Raw genomic sequence first — 18545 nt, 5'->3', positions numbered from 1 at the left:
CAGCGGGCGAGAGCGGCGCGCAGGCGCAGAGGGGCAGGCCGGGTGCCCGGGCGGGGGCGCGCGCGGGGCGCCTGCGCGATGCGGCGCGGCGACGGCGGTGGCGGCGGTGGCCGGGCCGGGCCCGAAGGCGCCTGCGTGCTGAGGCGGGACTCAGCCCGGCTGGCCAGCTCCGGGGGCGTCTGGGTGGGGGCGGCCGTGGCGGCGTCGGCGTCGGCGGCGGGCGGCGGCGCGGGCGTCGTGGGCAGCGGGGCGGGCCCGGAGGGCGGCGGGGCGCTGACGGCCGGGGGCGCGGCGGCGGCGGTGCGGGCGGCGGGCGAGCGGGGGAAGATGGCGGAGCTGGGCAAGAAGTACTGCGTGTACTGCCTGGCCGAGGTGAGCCCGCTGCGCTTCCGCTGCACCGAGTGCCAGGACATCGAACTGTGCCCCGAGTGCTTCTCGGCCGGCGCCGAGATCGGTCACCACAGACGCTACCACGGCTACCAGCTGGTGGACGGAGGGCGCTTCACGCTCTGGGGGCCGGAGGCCGAGGGCGGCTGGACCAGCCGTGAGGAGCAGCTGCTGCTGGACGCCATCGAGCAGTTCGGCTTCGGGAACTGGGTGAGCGTGGCTGGGCCTTGAACCCGGGCCGCGGGGCCGGGCGGCGGGGCGGGCGCCCAGGTGCAGGTTCTAGCGGGCGTCCGGCCTCCCCGAGCCCGGGCGGAGACGGGGGCTGGCCTTCGTGGAGCCCAGTGCAAGACGGCAGGGCGCTGCGGGAGCCTCCTCTACCCGGGGCCCTGGGTGCCTTCCGGGGCTGGCTGCGGGAGCCCTGGGAGGTGACCTGGGGCAGGTTCCCTGCAGGTAGTCATAACACCCCGGGCACGATGTACTAGTGGCCAGCATGTAGTGAACAAAGACGCCTGCTCGAGGCGGCCTGGGTCGCCGGCTCTCTGCATCTGTCAGAAGGTTTCTGTAGGGAAGGCAGGCTGGGAAAAAAGGCCTGCTAGGTAGTGTGTCAGGACCTCTGTGGGGGGGAGAAAGCCGGTGCTTCTCCAAGGCTCTCCGAAGAACTCTTTCCATTCTTCGTCTGTTACGGTCACCGTAATCATCAAGGCTATGTGACCATCTTCAGACTTTCTGACAGGCAGGGAAGTGAGACTGGATCCTAATCCTTCCATAGTTTTCCCAGGCACAGTTAGATTTCAGGGTTGTCACCTGCTGCCACTTCTTCTGCAGTGCCCCCACCCCAACTTGTGCTGCTTTAATTTCCTTTGCTGTACTCTCCATAGAAAGCAGCCTTGGGGGACCACTCTGCAGCCGGGGAGCTTCCTTCTCCTCCCAACTCCTTAGGGCGGATATGGCTGTACAAATTTTTACCTAATCTGCAACATTGTGATCACCAGCCTGCAAAAGCCTTGCCGCACTTTGTCTTCAAATGCTACTTGTTAATGCATGTCAGGCGCCTGCCTTGTGCAGATAGACAAAGCTGAAGGGCCCGGAAGGAGAGAAGCCCTCGTCCTTGCCTTCTGAGAGCTTCAAGTGCTGTTGCACGCACCCTGCCCTCCATGTCAAGCTGCCTTCTCAGAAGGCCATGGTCCATGGTGACCCAGTGTCACACCACACTGCTCCACTCTGCTCAGGCTGCACATCAGGAGCCATCCTGAAAGCCTTCTTGCGTGTCAGTGCAGCAGCAGCAGCCCTCTTCAGAATATGCAGGGTCCAACACTGCCTGTGACCTTAGTGGAGGCCGGCGGTGACCTCTTGCTTGACCACTTGTGATTGCTTTTCTCGCTTCACCCATCTTCTACAACCCATAATCACTGAGCCTTTAAAACATAAATCGCTTCTTGTGGGCCCTTGGTGGCCTCCAGGTCCACTTAGATTAATCTTGGCCCCTGCAAGGTCTTAGTCTCATCTTTCATTCCTTCTGCCTGGAATGTTCTTCCCCCAGGCGTGGCTTGTGCCTCGTGACTGATCTCTCTGCCTAACATCAGTGGTCAGAAAGACTTCCCTTCCCCACCGTTCTTTTAGGCTTATCTCCACAGCAGCAGTTGAAAATAGCTGTCGGGGCAGAGCAATGCCGAGCGGGGCACGGAGCTGAGCTCTGTGTCTCTGTCTCTTCACATCTCTTCTCAGCAACCCTGGCAGGAAGTTGGGATGGACTGGTTTGGCTGCAGGGTCTGTGCCTGTCCAATACCACATTATCTACACTGCTTCGCTGCCATACTGTGGCAAGTACACAGGTCCCAACACCGGGACCTAAAGCATGCAGGGTGTCTGGCGAGAATCTGGGCTGGCGTGGGGAGGGCTTTTTGTTAAAGCAGCACTTTCCCACCCTTACCACCCAGAGTGCTTGCTGAAATGCAGATTCTGGCTGGAGCCAGGGAGTCTCTTAGCTGGAGTAGAGCCTGGGCCCCAGGGGAAAGGGCCTTGGAGCCTGAGTGCCCTTAGAGTAGGGCGGGGCCGGGCAGGGCTCTGCTTCCTGCTGATCTGAAGTTCAGGGCCGGCCTGAGGTGCTGTCCCTGCTCACCAGGAGAAGGTGGCTCTGTTCTTCCCTCTCTGGCTGTGCCCTTTCGGGCTGGCTGCTTTACCCCTCTGGCTTTTGTTTGCTTCCGCTGAGGCTTTCCTGCTCCGTGGGTGTGCATAGGGCTCTGTCCCTGCCCAGAAGTAGCTGCTTCCGACTGTTTAGTCTGCACCTGTTCTGTGCTGGGCTCCTCCTGGACACATCTGTGGTCCACACAGCAGGCTGTGGGGTGGATGCTCAACTTACAGGAGTCTGAGCTGCTTGTCCAGGCGTCCACAGTGCTGCACGTGACAGGGCCAGGCTTGACTGCAGTTTCTGGGCCTCGGCCTCTCGGGGTAAGAGCATTAAGTGATGTGGCCCGGAGGTGGCTGGCCTGGGCCAGAGTGTGCCTGCTTTGGCCATCGAAGGGAGTGGACCAGAGACTGGACATGGCCATCGGGGACAATGATGCAGACCTGCTCAGTTCTAATTTCAGGTGGCAAATGGTGACAGATGGCCTTGGGATGGTACTGCTAGTTGTGGGATTCATGGGAGGGAGTGTTGCTGAAGTTGGCAACGTTGTGATCATGTGTCAGCCTATAGTGTGGGGCCAGGAGGGAACAGGATGTAGCTAGGGCGAAACCAGGGGGCTGGGGTTTGGGGATGATCAGTGTGGCGGAGTGGGCACAGGTGTTTTTACAACGACAGCCAGGGCCAGGGAATGAGAACATGCCAACAAGAGGGAATATCTGGCCAGCACACAGTGACCCACGAGTCAGATCTGCAGGGCACTGACGGCTTCAGACTGCCCGTCTGCAGTGCTTCAGAGCTGGAGGACACAGATCTGCTGGGATACATGACAAAAGTGCAGTACAGTTTGAGACTTTTTTTTTTTTGAGACTGGGTTTAGTGATCACATTGACCTTGTACACAGGAGAGCCCCCTGCCTCAGCCTTCTGAGAGCTGAGATTATAGGTGTGTGGCATTGCACCTCCAGCAAGTTGAGACTTGCGTGGAAGACCAGTAGGTTTTAGCTCCTCCACAGGGCTGGGGCCTGTGGTGACGGGCTCCAGCTAGCTGTGAGGTGGTGAACTCCTCAACAGGAGCCCACTGAAGTGCAGGCCTGGTCCAGGGCGGACATCGTGAGTGGTGTTGCCTTTCCAGCCAGTAGGTGGCATCTGGGGTGGGGCAGTGTGGCCCTTGGTTCACCCAGGCTGGGCTTGCAGGCAGCCCCTGTGCTCTGACACCAGGAGGGCTGAGAGGTCCGTGAACTGGTGGCGCTGCGGGTGGCCGAGTCTGCTGGGTGGAGCGGGGTGGGAAGGCAGTGGTGTGTGCGGCCTGGCGGAGACTGGACTCAGGATGGGCTCCTGTGGCCGAGGGGACCGAGCGCCAGCCAGAGGTGCTTGGGTCTTGGAGCCAGGCCTGGAGCTGGAGTGTTGCGGATGTGTCCATCTTCCTCCTGGTGCAGGTGAGGAGGCACTGCTTTGGGACACCTGGCTCGCCCGGGGCAGCAGGGCTGAGCATGGGCTCCAAGGGTGAGGGGCTGGGGTGCCGGGCCCCCAAGGCCGTCATTCACCAGCGAGTCTGGGGACAAGAGACAGGTCCCCTCCTCACCCAGGTGTCACTAGCCGTGGCACGCCAGCAGTGGGTATGCAGGGATGGCTGTAAGGAGGGGGTGGGGGATGGAAGAGCCTGGATGCGCAGCCGGCCGGAATGAATAGGGCTGTGCAGAGCCTCAGTTCCCAGACTTCACTGTGCGCACAGCACCAGAAGGGTGAGTTGAACACGCAGTGCCGCACACCCATGTCCTTCTCCTGAGGCTGGGACCCTCTTTAGAGCCTCTGAGGTGGAGTGACAGATGCACCACTTCAAAACTTCAAATAGTGTCAGTGGCCAGGGAGGGTGGTGTGTGTCTATAACCCTAGGTACAGCACTTGGGAGGCTGAGACGGGAGGATCCCAAGTTTGAGCCCAGTCAGGGCAAGTTAGTGAGACCCTGTCCCAAAATAAAAATGAAAAGGGCTCAGTTGTAGAGCATGTACCTAGCATGCGAAAGTCCCTAGGTTTAGCCCACAGTATTGCAAAACAAATCCTTTTAATTATTTTTACTGGTAAAATACACGAACATAAAGTTTATCTCCTTAGCCATGTTTCAGTGTCTGGTTCCTGGCCTTAAACACATTCCCATTGTTGTGCAGTTGTCCCCACCCTTGGGCTCATGACTTTCCTGTCCTCCCAGACCGAGGCTCTCCTGGGCCCTGTGCTCTCATCTTAGTCTTCAGGCACTCAGGCAGGTGGTGGCTCCTGGCCTGGGGTAGCACCTGTCTGTCTGGAGGCTTCTGTGAAGGGATGGAGCTGGACAGGGTATCTAGGAAGATCGCGTGCCCAGCCCCCAGCCACTGGGGAGAGAAAGCCCCTGCCTGGGGCTGCAGCCAGCTGTGAGAGGGGACAGCAGGGTCTCGGTACCCTGGGCATGCTGGAGGGCAGTGTGGACCTGGGCGGGGAGGCCTCTGTGTACCGGGGGGCGCCCCCTTCCTGGCAGCCTGAGCCCTGCTAGCTGGCCACTCACTGGAAGCTCTGTCCTCTGGGTCTGCGAGACTGGCCCCCCTGAAGCTGTGAGGCCTGGCGAGGCACTGGTGCTGTCTGTTGGTGCGCTGGCCTCTTGTAGTCTGTATTTTTAATCCTGAAAGTGAAGGGCCCGGTGCCAGGTGGCAGCAGGAGGAGGCCTGAAGCAGGGTCTGAGGCTTCCTGGAAGAGGGCCTGAGCTTTGAGGGTCCACGAGGTTATGGGGACCCGTGGAGGGGATCCTGCTGTTTCCTCCAGTCAGCTGAGGAGCAGGGGCAGAGAGGTCACGTGACACACTCAGGCACTCAGCTGTGGACGAAGGACATCTCTGCAGGGTGCGCAGTGGCCTGGCCCAGGAAGTTCCAGGAGGGATGGACCCCGTGGCCCGGCAGGCACAGGAGGAGCCTGGCCGACCAAGGCGAGGATGTCTGCAGGTTGCATAGATGCTTCCCAGTGGAGGACATTGTCCGCAGGGTGTCACAGAGGGGCTGCCTTTAGAATCTGCCAAGTCAGAGCATTAAACAGGGACCCCAAGTCAGTTGCATCGCCGTGGTGAGCTGCTGGGAAACCAGCACCCAGCCTGGCTGGGAAGCGGGCATGGTGCCAGCCTCCGAGGCTCTGTTGCAGCTCAGGTGGCGGTCGTCCTCCCAGCCACGGGCAGAAGCTGGCACTGCTGCCCTGAGGCCTGGTGAGGGCTGATGCCTGGCATGGAGCAGGCAGGGCCTGTATCCGGCTGGTGAGATGTGGCCAGCACTTTTCTCTGCCCCAGTGGCTGCTGCAGGCAGGAAGACAGGAAGTCAGTGCCTCGGCGGCTGCTCCCGCCTGTGCTTGGGGATGTGCACCATGCTTCCATCAAGAGCTTGCAGAGGGGCGCAGGGCCGCTGCCCCCTTTACAGGGCTGGCTGCCCCCACCAGCTCGTGTCCCGCAGCATGGGCAGTGCTCCTAGCCTGAACAGTCCCCGCCTGCTGTTCACTCTCAATGTTTCTGGGAGGATAAAGTGAAGATACTGGATGCTGGTAGGTTTTGAAAGAAGGAATCATGGAAGTACAGCCAGCCCAGAAGCTGTCCTTTACTCTTGTCCTGGGGCTGCTCTGCACACCTGGTCCGTTAAGTCACCCGGCCCCCCAGCCCAGGGGGGCCAGCCCTGGCGTCGAGTGTATATCCCAGAGGAGGAGGCCGGCACGGGGGCTCTGCCCATGGAGCCAGGACTGCTTCCCCTCCACACCCAGCTCTCCACCACCAGCCAGCCTGACTTCCAGCCGGGGCCTCGGTGCAGAGCCTGGGCCTGCCGGCCACCTCACCCCACTCCTTGGGGCTGGGGCAGGCACCGAGAAGTGGCGGCCGGGTGAATGAGTGCGCATTTTGGGCAGTTACTTTCTGAAGTGGCTTTGGCGGTTGACTTTAAGGAAGAGGCCTCTTGGCAGAAGGAAAAGATTGAGGGAGGTTGACAGTTTCCTCTCATTAATAGGCCTGTTTCTGGGCTCCCTTCTTGCAGGAGTGGGCATGTACTCAGTTGGGGTGGAGTGGAGGTTCGCTTTGTGGGCAGGAAGGTGCTGTGTGCACTGTCACCTGCAGTCACCACCTAGGAAAGGGACGAGCACCAGGCTGGGACAGCACCCAAGCCGGCGTCCCGGGTGCCCTGCCCGGGTTGGGACCCGAGCCTCGCGCGTGTGCCGTGCATTTCTGCACACGAGGCCAGGCGTCCTGGGCACGCGGGCCTGAGGGCAGCACGGCCGGTGTGGGTGCTGGTCCTGTGTGAGGAACCAGGGGAACAGTGCAGCGCTCGGTCCCCCAGTGCAGTCAGGGCCTGACGGCGGGACGCAGTGTCTCTGGGAGTGCGCCGCCGGGCTGACAAGTCAGTGCCTGGCAGACCTCTGCAGAGGTGGATGGGTGTGTGTGCAACCAAGCTGACGGCTGGCTTTTGTCGCCTAGGAGGACATGGCCGCACACGTGGGCGCCTCCCGGACCCCCCAGGAGGTGATGGAGCACTATGTGAGCATGTACATCCACGGGAACCTGGGCAAGGCCTGCATCCCTGACACCATCCCCAACCGCGTCACGGACCACACGTGCCCCAGCGGGGGGCCCCTCTCGCCCAGCCTCACCACGCCGCTGCCGCCGCTGGACATCTCAGTGGCCGAGCAGCAGCAGCTGGGCTACATGCCGCTGCGGGACGACTACGAGATCGAGTACGACCAGGACGCCGAGACGCTCATCAGCGGGCTCTCGGTGAACTACGACGACGACGACGTGGAGATAGAGCTGAAGCGCGCGCACGTGGACATGTACGTGCGCAAGCTCAAGGAGCGGCAGCGCCGCAAGAACATTGCTCGCGACTACAACCTGGTGCCGGCCTTCCTGGGCAAGGACAAGAAGGAGAAGGAGAAGGCGCTGAAGCGCAAGATCACCAAGGAGGAGAAGGAGCTGCGCCTGAAGCTCAGGCCGCTCTACCAGTTCATGTCGTGCAAGGAGTTCGACGACCTGTTCGAGAACATGCACAAGGAGAAGATGCTGCGGGCCAAGATCCGCGAGCTGCAGCGCTACCGGCGCAACGGCATCACCAAGATGGAGGAGTCAGCCGAGTATGAGGCCGCGCGGCACAAGCGCGAGCGGCGCAAGGAGAACAAGAGCCTGGCCGGCTCGAAGAGGGCCAAGGAGGACGGCAAGGACGGCGAGTTCGCGGCCATCGAGAACCTGCCCGGCTTCGAGCTCCTGTCAGACCGCGAGAAGGTGCTGTGCAGCTCGCTGAACCTGAGCCCGGCGCGCTATGTGACAGTCAAGACCATCATCATCAAGGACCACCTGCAGAAGCGCCAGGGCATCCCCTCCAAAAGCCGCCTTCCCGGCTACCTGGACAAAGTCCTGAAGAAGCGGATCCTCACCTTCCTCACCGAGAGCGGGTGGATATCCAGGGACGCGTCCTGAGGCCGCCCAGCTGCAGCTGGGAGCCAGAGGACTTGGGGAGGGTGTTCCCCGCTGTTGCCCTTTTTAAAGAAATTGAATTCCTTTTTTAAGGTATAGTCTTCTCATGGTCCTCTGAAGAAGCAATAGCAGCAGTCTTACAGTGGATCCGGGGAGACGGACGCGCGGTGGCTCCGTCTGGAGAATGTGACAAGGTTGGATGGTGTCCTTGTGTCCCGTGAGCCTTCGCCCCTTCGGTGCAAAAGCTATTGCTGGGGGTGCCAGGAGCGCTGCACTTGCCGGCCAGCAAGCCGTCAGCTTCTCTCTTCTCAGGTGGGGCTGCTGCTGGCGCCCTCTGCTGAGCCCACTGCTGCCCGGGCACGTGGCACTTTAAGGGAGGCGGCTGGGCAGGGCCTCTGCATGCAGCAGCTGCTGCCGCCAGGACCCCTCCTAGACACCTAGGAAGCCCTTGTTTGCACACAGACGATACTGCACTCTGCAGCACCAGATCCTCCCCCAGGGCGCCGGCAGCCCCCTCGGCACATCCCAGTCCCCACCTGTCGGAGGGCGGGCCTGGGAGGGATGCAGGACTGGGGACCGCCAGGTTCCCGCTGCTGCTGCTGCTGCTGCTGTACCTGTAGTGCATTCTACTTGGAAGACCCCGTGTCAGAGTGCATGGCCACGTGCTCAGCGTTCTGGGTTCTGGTGTTAGCGTCCTCAGGATTTTCATCATAGTGGCAAGTACCCTTTCTACTGAAGAAGCATGAGCGTGCTAGCCCAGCTAAGTGGGTTACTTAAGGCGTAGCCAGGCAGAGCATGGGCGCTGTGCACAGCACTCTGGGGAGGGCAGGGGACTCAGATGAGCCTCAGAGCGGCTGTGCTGCTCCTGGCTCCATCTAGAGACAGAAACACAGAGCCTGAGGCCAGGCCTTCTTAGGACCTGCCTGGTACCTTCCTGCTAAACCTGCAGCAGCTCTCATTTCCTGCAGCTCAGGGCTTTCCTGCTCAGGCCGGGCTCTAGGGACCCTGGAGGGACCACACACCCAGCCCTTCTCCCGAGCTCGGCCTGCCCCTGCCTCCTTAGGTACAAGAGCCTGTTTACCACCCAGAACAATTGGGCTTAAAGTTCCATTAAACTGAAGTGAAAGAAAAATGAAAACACCTCCTCATTTCTAAGGACTTGATTATGTGCCTTTTCTTTTTACATCCTCTGTCCCCTAGGGTAGGTGTTTCGGCATTAAATAAGACATTTCAGACACTGCAGACGGCTTTAGCTGGAAAGTGCATTGTGGAGAAGCGCCCCTGTGCCAGACCCAGGACCTGTCTCCATGCCTGAGCGAGCGCTGGGCTGGTCTTGCTGAGGACCAGCCCCACACTGCCCCCTGCAGGGCGAGCCCGAAAGGCACCGAGAAGCCTGGTGCTAGCCTCTGTCTGAGCCAGCGCTTTCCAAAGTTAGGGTCCCGGGCCCTGGGTGGACAGAGGTGCAGTTGGGCCCCATGTGGTCCTCGAGTCAGAAATTCCGAGGCTTCTGGGGGTGCAGCCCGGCTGCTTTTCTTAAGCCCTGCAAGTGGCTGGGCAGGGGCCCAAGGTGGAGCACCACTGGTTTCCGCCATCTGGGCCCCGGTTCACTTTCTACACCACCAGAATCCTAGTCTGGTGAGGTTGGGTTTAGTCTTATTTTTTCTATAAAGCGATAGCCAGACCTACATTAGCTTGAGAAGCAGAGGATCCTGTGTGTGGCCTAGGCCGAGAGCTGTTCAGTGAAAACCTTGTGCTTACGCAGGTTTGTAGTGTGTGTATATTTTTGATGGTATGAAGAATTTATTTAGGCTTGACTGTTTTAAAACACCACAATGAATGTATAATTAATTTATGTTGAGACAGTAATGCTACAAGGGAAAAGTAATTCCGGGATGGATGCCTGTCGTCCCCTGCCCCAGCTGTTTTGTCACATCAGTCCTTACCTCTGCTGTTAGCTCACAGCCTGAAATGTTTCTATTTGATTCTCACGATGAATCAGGTACCATAATCCCAAGAACGAGGTCTCTCCCAAACTTAACTCTGTCTGAGTCAAAAAAGGTAATGGTCCCGGGAGGCCAGCATTCCAAGAATGTATTAAAAGCTGCAACTCTGACTACCATTTCTATTGTCCTTTTACATATTAAAGAGGTTGAGAACAAAACGCTGTGGCTGCTTGCTTCTTCTGCATCTGAGTGAGCCCACACCCACACCCAGACACATGTTCCAGCCCCGTGTCCCCTGTGTGGGGAGCAGCAGGTCCTCCTGGGGGCCGGGTGGCTGTCAGACCCCTGAGGGTTGCCAGGAGACCCTTAGCTCTGATTGTCGGATGTCTTCCTGTTAGGTGACTACAGGTGACCAAAGCATGCCATAAAGACAATTTTCCCCCTTTGAGCTGATCACCCTTAGATTGGTCTTGGGACCCCGACTCACAGGGATGCCGAACGGCGGATGTGCAAGTCCCTTACATACAATGCTGCGGATGTGCAGAGCCTATGCAGTCCTCCATAAACTGCTGCCAGCCTCACATGACTCCTGACACCTGGCAGTGTGAGCGCTGTGTACACAGACCGCACTGTTAGGGAGTATCAAGAAGCCTGACTGTTCAGTACAGACCCGGTTCTTCTCGAGTTTTCTGACTTGCAGCTGGTTGAATGCATGGATGGGGTGTAGCCGGAAGGGACCACAGAACCTGGTGCACCCACCGAGTTTCCCACTCAGGCCCCCTTTTGGACGACACCTGGTGTACATACAGAGCCCTGGCAGACGGACAGGCACAGCCGGATGGGGCCTGCTGGGCTTTTCTTGTGTGCTATGCTGCCGTTAGTTCTGGCTGTTTTTGACCAATTCAGGGCAGCTTAAAGGAAGAGGGAAATGTTTGGAAACAGTAAACAGAAGATTTTAATTATGGCACTTACTTGCATCGTTCCGAATTGTTAGGGAAAATCCATAGGCTCTGTCCTATCCTCCTCGGGCGGTAGGTGGATTTATTAGCGTTGCCCTTCCATCCTAGCACTGGCGGTGGAAACTTACTTTTCTCACTGTGAGATGCCTACTTGCTCACCCAACCCTCGCCCCAGGTCCTCGATGTTAATGTCAATGAGGACCATGGCTGAGGCCAGAAAGCCCAGTCCACCCCCACAGACAGGGCGCTCTGGCTGTGGCTCCCAGCGGAAGAGGCTGCACCATGCAGCTCAGGGCTGGGCTGGGACATGGGGGACCTGTCCTGCTGGCCATGGGCTCAGGGTCTCCATCAAAGGACTCGATTACAACCAGAAAGCAGGAGAAGAAACAGCAAGCTTTAAACGCTCTTAAAAATTTAAAATGAAGCATGGGGCTGGGGGTTTAGCTGAGTGGTTCCGCCGCCTGCCTTGCAAGTGCAAGGTCCCGAGTTTGATCCCTGGTACCAAAAATAAATAAAATAAAGCATGGACAGCGGTGGTGTTCTGAGAAGGTCCACCTTACTGGAGACACACCCTGAGGTGGTCAGAAGCTCAGCGAGGAACATCGGGGCAGGGGGCTGACGGGCAGACTCGGCTGTGGCAGGATAAAGGTGATGAGATCCTCACAGTTGGCACGTTCACTTCCCGACTCCACAGAGGGGCCAAGGGCTGACGCGTGCAGCAGCTAGACACTAATTACACCCGAACTGTCTATTCTCAAGTCAGTGCAGTTTCCAGCACGAGAAATGTGTCCTCTCCTCACTAGGACACCGCGTGGCGGCTGGAGGGCCAGTGACTCAGTGCTGCAGAGGGGATGGCGCGGCACAGATGGGCGCAGCCGGGCAGCCAGCAGAATTCCCAGAGACCTTTTATTTGCAATCACCAGAAGCTGCAGGTACAGCGCTACTCAGGACACCAAGAGGGCCCGGCCTCCTCCTGGGAGTACACGGAACCAGTGACGCGTGGCGAAGAGAAGCAATGAGCAGACCCGAATCAGTTCCTGAGCCTGCCCGGGCGCTGGCCTCGGCCTGCTCAGCTGCCTTTCTCCCGGTTTCCGCCCAGAGGGGCACAGGGCAGTGTGTGCGCAGGAGAAGGTGAGCCCGCCTCTCAGGCTTCCTTCACCACCCCCACCAGGGCAGGCCTCAGGGTACGCCCGTGCAGCTTGTAGCCCACCTTGCTGACCAGCGCCACGGTGCCTGGCTCCTTCCCCTCCATGGGAGTGTGGAACAGAGCCTCGTGTTCGTAGGGGTCAAACTTGGCTCCGACGGGGTCCAGCCTGAGCAGACCATGCTTTGTGAACACCTTCTGGATCTGCACCCCGGTCATCACCAGCCCCTCGTACAGGCTCTTCAGGTGCGGGTTCTCATTGCTGATCTCTTCTTCCGGGACGCTCTGGGTGGCCTTCTCCAGAATGTCTGCCACCTCCAGCAAGTCCTTGCAGAATCCCTGGATGCCTAGCGAGGAGGAAGACGTCTGTATTCAGGACCAGCTCTGCAGGTCACCAGAGCTGCGCGCTGCAGGCTTGGAGCCTCTGGTGACACCTAGGGAATCATTTGCTGCCCTCAACAGCTCCAACCCCAGAAGCCTTTGCAAGGGTGAGAGTTGGCACCCCTGACCAGAACGGGTGTGAAGGGGTCGGTCTCAAATGCCCTTGAGACTTGGCTACAGGGGCTAGAACTTGAATGTGATGGCCACAGAGACCCACGGGAGGGCGGAAGTCACCCAGGGGCACAGCAAAGGACAAGCGGCCTGCTACCACATCCGAAGAGCCAGGGCAGCCCTCGAAGGCATTAGCAGAAAGGGAGGGAGGGCAATGGAAAACAGGCGACAGCAGTAGGCATGTGATCTGCAGCAGTGAGGTGAGATCCATCTGCTATCTGTCCTAAAGCAAACCACTCACCCCAGATCCTGAGCCTGGGTCCCTAATCCGTCACACAGGGAGGGACACCTCCCAGTTATACACAGGCGACAGCAGCCACGCAGAGGCAGAGTGTTGTCAGTACGTCTATGTCATGTGCACGCGAATGGTGATGTTGCTGCCGCCGCCACTGCTGACTGCTGTGTGCTATGGCAAATCAGTAAGGCTCACTGGGCCCGACTGTAAAATGGGCAGGCAGGGACAGCTCCTCAGGAGTTCTGAGGGACTCCTTTGTTCTGTCCCAGTGGCTAGCGCTGACCTGCGGCTGCAGTGAGACCAGGCCCCCCAGGGGACAGGAAAAGCGCCCCTCACTGCCGACCGCACTTTGCGTCCTCTCTGCTTCCCTACCACTCACCCCACCCAGAGGGCGCCCTGCACCGGCCTCTCTCTGATGCTCAGATGTTTAGCTGCTCCCCAGGACCAACATCACATGACGCTCACATTTACCATATAACTTTGCCTCCTCTACTAGTTTCTGGCTTCTCTGCCGCAAGTTCTCGGTATCTGCTAAAGCTCGTTTATATTTTTCCTAGAGAAAGAAAACAAAATTTACCTGAATTATTAACTACAGAACAAATTCATGGAAAGCCAGCCTGATTTAAAAATGATTATGCAACACACGTCAAAATACAAATAAAATCTGTCATTACTTTTCAGATTGTGGACGAAAACCAGACAGCTGAAGACCGGTTTACAGCCTTGTCCATCCTCCCAGCGCGTGGGGAGTGAAGTGTGGCTCCACTCTTTCCCCAGTGCCTCGGGTGAAGGACAGGAAGGTCCTCGCTGGGGTTCTACTCCACTCGGCACCCTCTGGGGAGAACAGCAGTTTCCCAGCAGAACGCATCCCTGTCCCTAGGCCTGTGCCTTGCAGGGAGGGTGAGGAAGAGGACTCAGGTGGGGAGCTGAGGCCTTAGCCTAGGGCTGGGGAACCTACGGCATGTGTGCTGCAGCCCAGATGCAGAGCCCTCTCTGTCGCCAGTTAGCCAAGCTGCTCCAGCAGCCGAGAATGGATAACAGTTGTTTCTTCTGCACGAGAACCTCAGCACTCAGGTTTGATTGCAGTGCTGGCACTTTGAGATAAATAAGTGGGCTTGGGTTGCAGTTTGGGCACTCATCTCCAAAAGGTTTGCCGTCACCTCCTTAGCCCATTATGGAGTAAGGCCTTCCATGCCCCTGCAATGTGTCTGGAGTGCCCAGAGCACGCTCGGCTGAACATGCTGCAGCTCTGGGATTCGCCTCCGTCCTCCCTCACCTGTGAGCTCATGCACCTCCCCTCCAGGGCAGCCCAAGAACCTGTCCTCAGTCTTCAGGCAACTGCAGCAGTGGCTGAGACACTGGCTCTGCAACCTGGTCGCTAGTTTCCCTTCCTTTCTGTGCCTCAGCTTCCACGTCTGGGTACAGGGCTAAGGGACGCTTACTCACTGGACTAAGGTGAAGGGCAAGGCGGTGAGCTCAGCACAGGCCCAGCGCGTGGGCCTTGGGCAGCAGCCTTAGATGCTCAAGGAATTTGGTGCTGTCTGTGCTCCCACACGGAGTAACATCCAATTCTGGATGGGCACTGCGCAACCACACTCGCACCCCCAGTTCCTCGACCCGCAAGTCTCTTCTTCCCTCCTGGTCGCTGCTTCCACAGCCAGCCCAGCACGCCTCGCTGTGAAGACCGCCTACGCCCTAACAGGCACCACCACACACACTGCGCTGGACTTGGCTCTAGCCTGTGCCACCTCGGGCAGCAGCTGTCACCAGTGGAACTTACCACGGTCTCTTTGAGCTGCTCTTCCAACCGGCCCTTCTCTTCCAGGAGGACCTTGTCTGGAGCGGGAGGCTCTGACTTCTGCTCACTGGGCTGCACACCCTCCTCCAGGCTGGAGCTGTTGCTCTTCTGTTTCGCAGCTGTGCACAGCAGCCGCAGAGAGGGCCTGAAGAAAGCCTACACGTTATCTTTAGAAATATGGGGTAATTTCAAATTACTTGCTCCAGACTTTGGGGAGAAAAGATTTACCTAAGGTCTATCTAACAAAGGAAGGAGCTTATGACGGATGGAAGCAGATGCTGCACATGATGTTCGACGTTTTGGTTCTCAGCAGACACAGTAACACAGTGCACAGGTGACAGTGGCCGTAGCACACAGCCCATGGGTGTGGCACGCCATACCACCTAGGTTTGCCTGAGGACACTCTACAACATTCAGCTGACATGTGCACCCAATGCCCTCTTGCATTCTGAGGTGGCTTCCAAGATCTGGGCAGCCAGGCCTCGCCTCAAAATCTAGCAGCTATTGGCAGGCCCAGGCTGATATGGCTTCTAACGATGGATGGGGGAGATCACACACACACAGCTCAGCATAAAAAGGTGAGATCTCTGTATACACAGAACAGTCATTTGGGGCTTAAGAGTGATGCAGAGGAAGCTGGTACTTTGGGAGATTCAGCAGGCAGATCTCAGGCGGGGTAACGGGAGTTACAGGGGGTAAAGGAGAACTGCTCTGACAAGTCAGGAGACACAACAGGAGACGTGGGGTGGGGCTTACAAAGAGGTCCCAAACAGATCCCACAGTGACTAAGGTTTTATTCCGTGTAACAAGGTTAAGTGATAAGCACAAGGCCACAAAGATCATTAGTGATAAAAAGAAACCCAGACTTCTTCAGCCAGACCAGTGAGAGCTCTTGTGTAATTATGCCACAGTCCAATCAGCGATCTGCTGTATGAGGCAGGATCAAATACGGCGAATGTTTAAGATTGTAGTAAAAGACATTACCATCAATTACCCTCAACATCTTCCCCCTCACTTTGAACACACTTGTTCCACCCTCTTTGCCACTTCCTGCAGCTGTTTACAGTAATTTCTGTCAAGTGGAAACATGAAGCTGTATCCTCATCCACCTTATCCACTGGATCTGGCACTGTGTGCCTTCTGGCTCTTGCCAGAAAAGTCAAAATGACCATGAAGGGGGCCTGGGTTTTTAAACTCAGTGGTTTTGCCACCTGCCTTGCAAGCACAAGGACCCGAGTTCGATCCCGGTACCAAACAAACAAACAAAGATAACAACAACAACAACAAAAAACCCTGAAGGGGAAATGTTTTGAATCCATTCAAGACACTGAGGCAGTCACAACAGAACAACTTAAAGACAAAAGCGGACTTCTACAACAGCTGGAGAAAATGGCAAGGGTGGGATGAATCTGTTGAGAGCCAGAGAGCACATTGAGGTGGATTTATGGCAATGTGTTTTTCACCGTAATATCTTAAAATTTAAATATTCACTGTATTTTTTGTACAGTTAGGTGTCATTTAATGATAGAATGCATCCTGAGCAAGATATTATCAGGTGATTTTGTCACACGGACATCATGGAACATCCTTACATAAAGACTAAGGCGTCACAGGTGATATAATCTGATGGGACCACTGTCTACATGTGGTCTGTCACTGAGCATTTTACAGCACATGCCTAAAAAAACCACGATCCTGTTTTTGTAAAGACAAATTAGGGATGCTATGTATGTGATCATTTCTGAGGCCTGCAGAAGTAAGTGGAAAGATCTATTATAATCTGTTACAAAGTGGGCAGAACAACCTTTTTATTACATTTTTACTTCCAGGTTTTAAAAACCTAGGAGTCTAAAAACTGAGAGTACTTGTTTTTTGGGAGACTGAGGTCAGGCAGGCCTTGAGCTCGTGTGGATCTTCCTGCCTCAGCCTCCCAAGTACTGGAATTACAGGCGTGTGCCATCAGGCCTGGCTTTAAAGCTGGCCTTCTCTCTGAGAGTCAGAGCTGGTCCGTGCCCCAGAGGGAAACTGAGTCTCAGTCTTTTTATTTATCACCAATTTTTTTTTTTTTGGTACCGGGGATCGAACTCGGGTCTTTCTGCTTGCAAGGCAGGTAGTGGAAACACTGAGCTAAATCCCCAGCCTCAGTCTTTTTATTCAAGTTTCCTAAGAAGCTCTTTTGTCCCCAGCCCCCCTTAATTTATTAAGCTAGTGCTCCCCTCTTTGCCTATCATCTTAACTGTAAGTGACTTTCACCTCACACGCCTGCTTGCACCAGGCGAGTAAGCTCTCACCGTGCCCATGGTTTGCCGCAGTAGTTTCTCTTGCTTTCATTAATAACTTGCTTCTAGGCCGATCCCCCCACACACTAGATAAGGATACTAAGTATTTGCTAGATTAATTTTTGAGGTAGGTCGTTCAAAAACCAGAAACCACAAGGTAAAAGGAAAACAGTGAGGGTGCTGGATCTGTGACCCTGGGGTGAGGTGTGCATTTGTCTAAACTTCTCTGTGCCAGAAGCGGGGCAGGCTCTGCTGCCTTTCGCCCTGACACTCCTAAGGTGGTGGAGGGGAGAGGGAATTCCAGGAGCAGTGGAAGAAGCCCGTGAACTGGGCGACAGGTGCCTTGGTCATGGACAATTTCCCCGAGCAGGTCCTGACTAGTAAGACACGTCCCGTGTCCAGGCCACACCCGGCCGGCTTCTGCCTCAGTGCGTGACCCTAGGCGAGCCTCGGTTTCTCTGGTTGTTCCCTTCAAGTGCATATACTGAGGGCGGCTCTGTGCCCGGGCACGACTGAGGTTCGTGGACGTGAGCGGTGTCGCACGCACACGTGGGCGGCAGACCTCCCACTCCAAAAGCACACGCCGCGGCCCCCGGCGCCCACTCTTCCCGGTCCAGGTGGCCAAGTTCGTGCGTTCCCGAACCGGGTGCACACACAGCACGGCGCGGAGCAAGGGAGCCATGGCCCGGGGCGTCCGAGGTCGGATGGGGTCCGCATCTGGCCCGGGATGCCCAGCTCCCAGGCTGGAGGCTCCGGGAATCAGCGTCCCACGGACCCCGGGTACCGGCTCCGGGACGGAGGCCGGAAAAGGCCAGCGCACCAGGGCAGTGCAGAGGAGACGCTGTTCTCCGCTCAGCCCAGGGAATCCTAGAGCCCCTTACCTGAGGTACGACAAAGCCGGGAGATTTCGCCGCACTAGCCTCACGCAGCAAGCCGCCATCATTACTGTCGTCGCCGCCGTCACCGCGTACGCTTCGGGCATGCGTGGAACCGCTGCGCCGATTTCCCCGCCCCACTACGTCCACTTACCCAATCCGTGATAGTTTTGCAATGATCGACAGACAATGGTCACCAATAATCGAGAGTCATGGCGGAGAACAATTCCTCCTCCCCCGGTGGGCGGGGCCCGAGGTTTCCCGGCAGCCACAGAAGGTGAGGCGGTGAAAGGTGAAGGGATTGAGGGAGGGGCCTCATCTGGGTGGGGCGAGGTCAGAGAAGAGCCAATGAGGAGGACGAGCGCAGGGGCGGGGCGCACATGGCGGGCTGTGGGGGAGCGCGGCGTCCGCCTGCCTTCGCTGGGGCCCGCCGGGTCCTAGATCGGTAAATGCAGGCAAGGGGTCGTTGGACTGGAGGAAAATCAGCGGTCGCGGCATTCCAAGTAACTGGAAAATAAGGCCGCAAGGGCCCGAGAAAGCCGGTCTTGCCAGGCCACTTGTCCTGGTGAGGAGGAGGACGGGGAGGGGATGAGGTCCAGACGCAGAAGCGAGACCCTGGGAGCGAAAGTGACGCAGTGTAGCGGGGTTGATGTCGCATGATGGGAGCGCGAGTGTCTGTTTTGTACCTGTCACCTTCCGTTTTATCACAGTAAAGCACAAAACATAATCGAGAATAATGTGCTGTTTAGGAAGAGTTTTGGACATCACGGATGCTCGTCAGTTCAGAAGTGTTT

The 18545-nt window shown here is 57.4% G+C and overlaps 2 protein-coding genes across 3 annotated transcripts; one reads left to right on the top strand and one right to left on the bottom strand.

Annotated features, from left to right (window-relative positions):
* The first annotated feature begins 242 nt into the window (after positions 1 to 242).
* Tada2b (transcriptional adaptor 2B) lies at positions 243 to 10127 on the top strand. Of its 2 annotated transcripts, XM_021260319.2 has the most exons (3): positions 243 to 597; positions 6977 to 7944; positions 8060 to 10127. In XM_021260319.2, the coding sequence occupies exons 1-3, from the start codon at positions 328 to 330 to the stop codon at positions 8082 to 8084; spliced, it is 1263 nt and encodes a 420-aa protein (XP_021115978.1). In that variant the 5' UTR covers positions 243 to 327; the 3' UTR covers positions 8085 to 10127. The 2 variants fall into 2 exon arrangements, with proteins under 2 accessions (XP_021115978.1, XP_004847388.1); XM_004847331.3 differs by having other exon boundaries at positions 244 to 597; positions 6977 to 10127.
* A 1633-nt stretch (positions 10128 to 11760) lies between these two features.
* Grpel1 (GrpE like 1, mitochondrial) lies at positions 11761 to 17921 on the bottom strand. The gene is made up of 4 exons (XM_004847333.3): positions 17758 to 17921; positions 14580 to 14742; positions 13271 to 13352; positions 11761 to 12359 (listed from the first exon to the last, which is right to left on the bottom strand). Exons 1-4 carry the CDS (start codon positions 17856 to 17858, stop codon positions 12013 to 12015), a joined length of 693 nt encoding a protein of 230 aa, XP_004847390.2. The 5' UTR covers positions 17859 to 17921; the 3' UTR covers positions 11761 to 12012.
* Between the last annotated feature and the right edge of the window lie 624 nt (positions 17922 to 18545).

The sequence above is a fragment of the Heterocephalus glaber genome, unplaced genomic scaffold, assembly GCF_053883595.1.
Source record: "Heterocephalus glaber isolate CG9 unplaced genomic scaffold, H.glaber_assembly_v1.0 deba00001509, whole genome shotgun sequence".
NCBI classification, from domain to species: Eukaryota; Metazoa; Chordata; class Mammalia; order Rodentia; family Bathyergidae; genus Heterocephalus; species Heterocephalus glaber.
The sequence above is the reverse complement of the archived record's forward strand: the minus strand, read 5'-3'. Positions and strand labels throughout refer to the sequence as shown.

What these genes read in the sequence shown, in the direction of transcription:
- Tada2b (XM_021260319.2), top strand. Translation starts at nt 328, where the DNA reads ATGGCGGAGCTGGGCAAGAAGTACTGCGTGTACTGCCTGGCCGAGGTG. An exon ending in AGTTCGGCTTCGGGAACTGG is followed by an intron (nt 598 to 6,976) that starts GTGAGCGTGGCT and finishes TTTGTCGCCTAG; the next exon opens with GAGGACATGGCCGCACACGT. An exon ending in ACCTTCCTCACCGAGAGCGG is followed by an intron (nt 7,945 to 8,059) that starts GTGGATATCCAG and finishes TCCTTTTTTAAG; the next exon opens with GTATAGTCTTCTCATGGTCC.
- Grpel1 (XM_004847333.3), bottom strand. Translation starts at nt 17,858, where the DNA reads ATGCCCGAAGCGTACGCGGTGACGGCGGCGACGACAGTAATGATGGCG. An exon ending in AGCAGCTCAAAGAGACCGTG is followed by an intron (nt 13,353 to 14,579) that starts GTAAGTTCCACT and finishes TTCTTTCTCTAG; the next exon opens with GAAAAATATAAACGAGCTTT. An exon ending in AGAGGAGGCAAAGTTATATG is followed by an intron (nt 12,360 to 13,270) that starts GTAAATGTGAGC and finishes CCTCCTCGCTAG; the next exon opens with GCATCCAGGGATTCTGCAAG.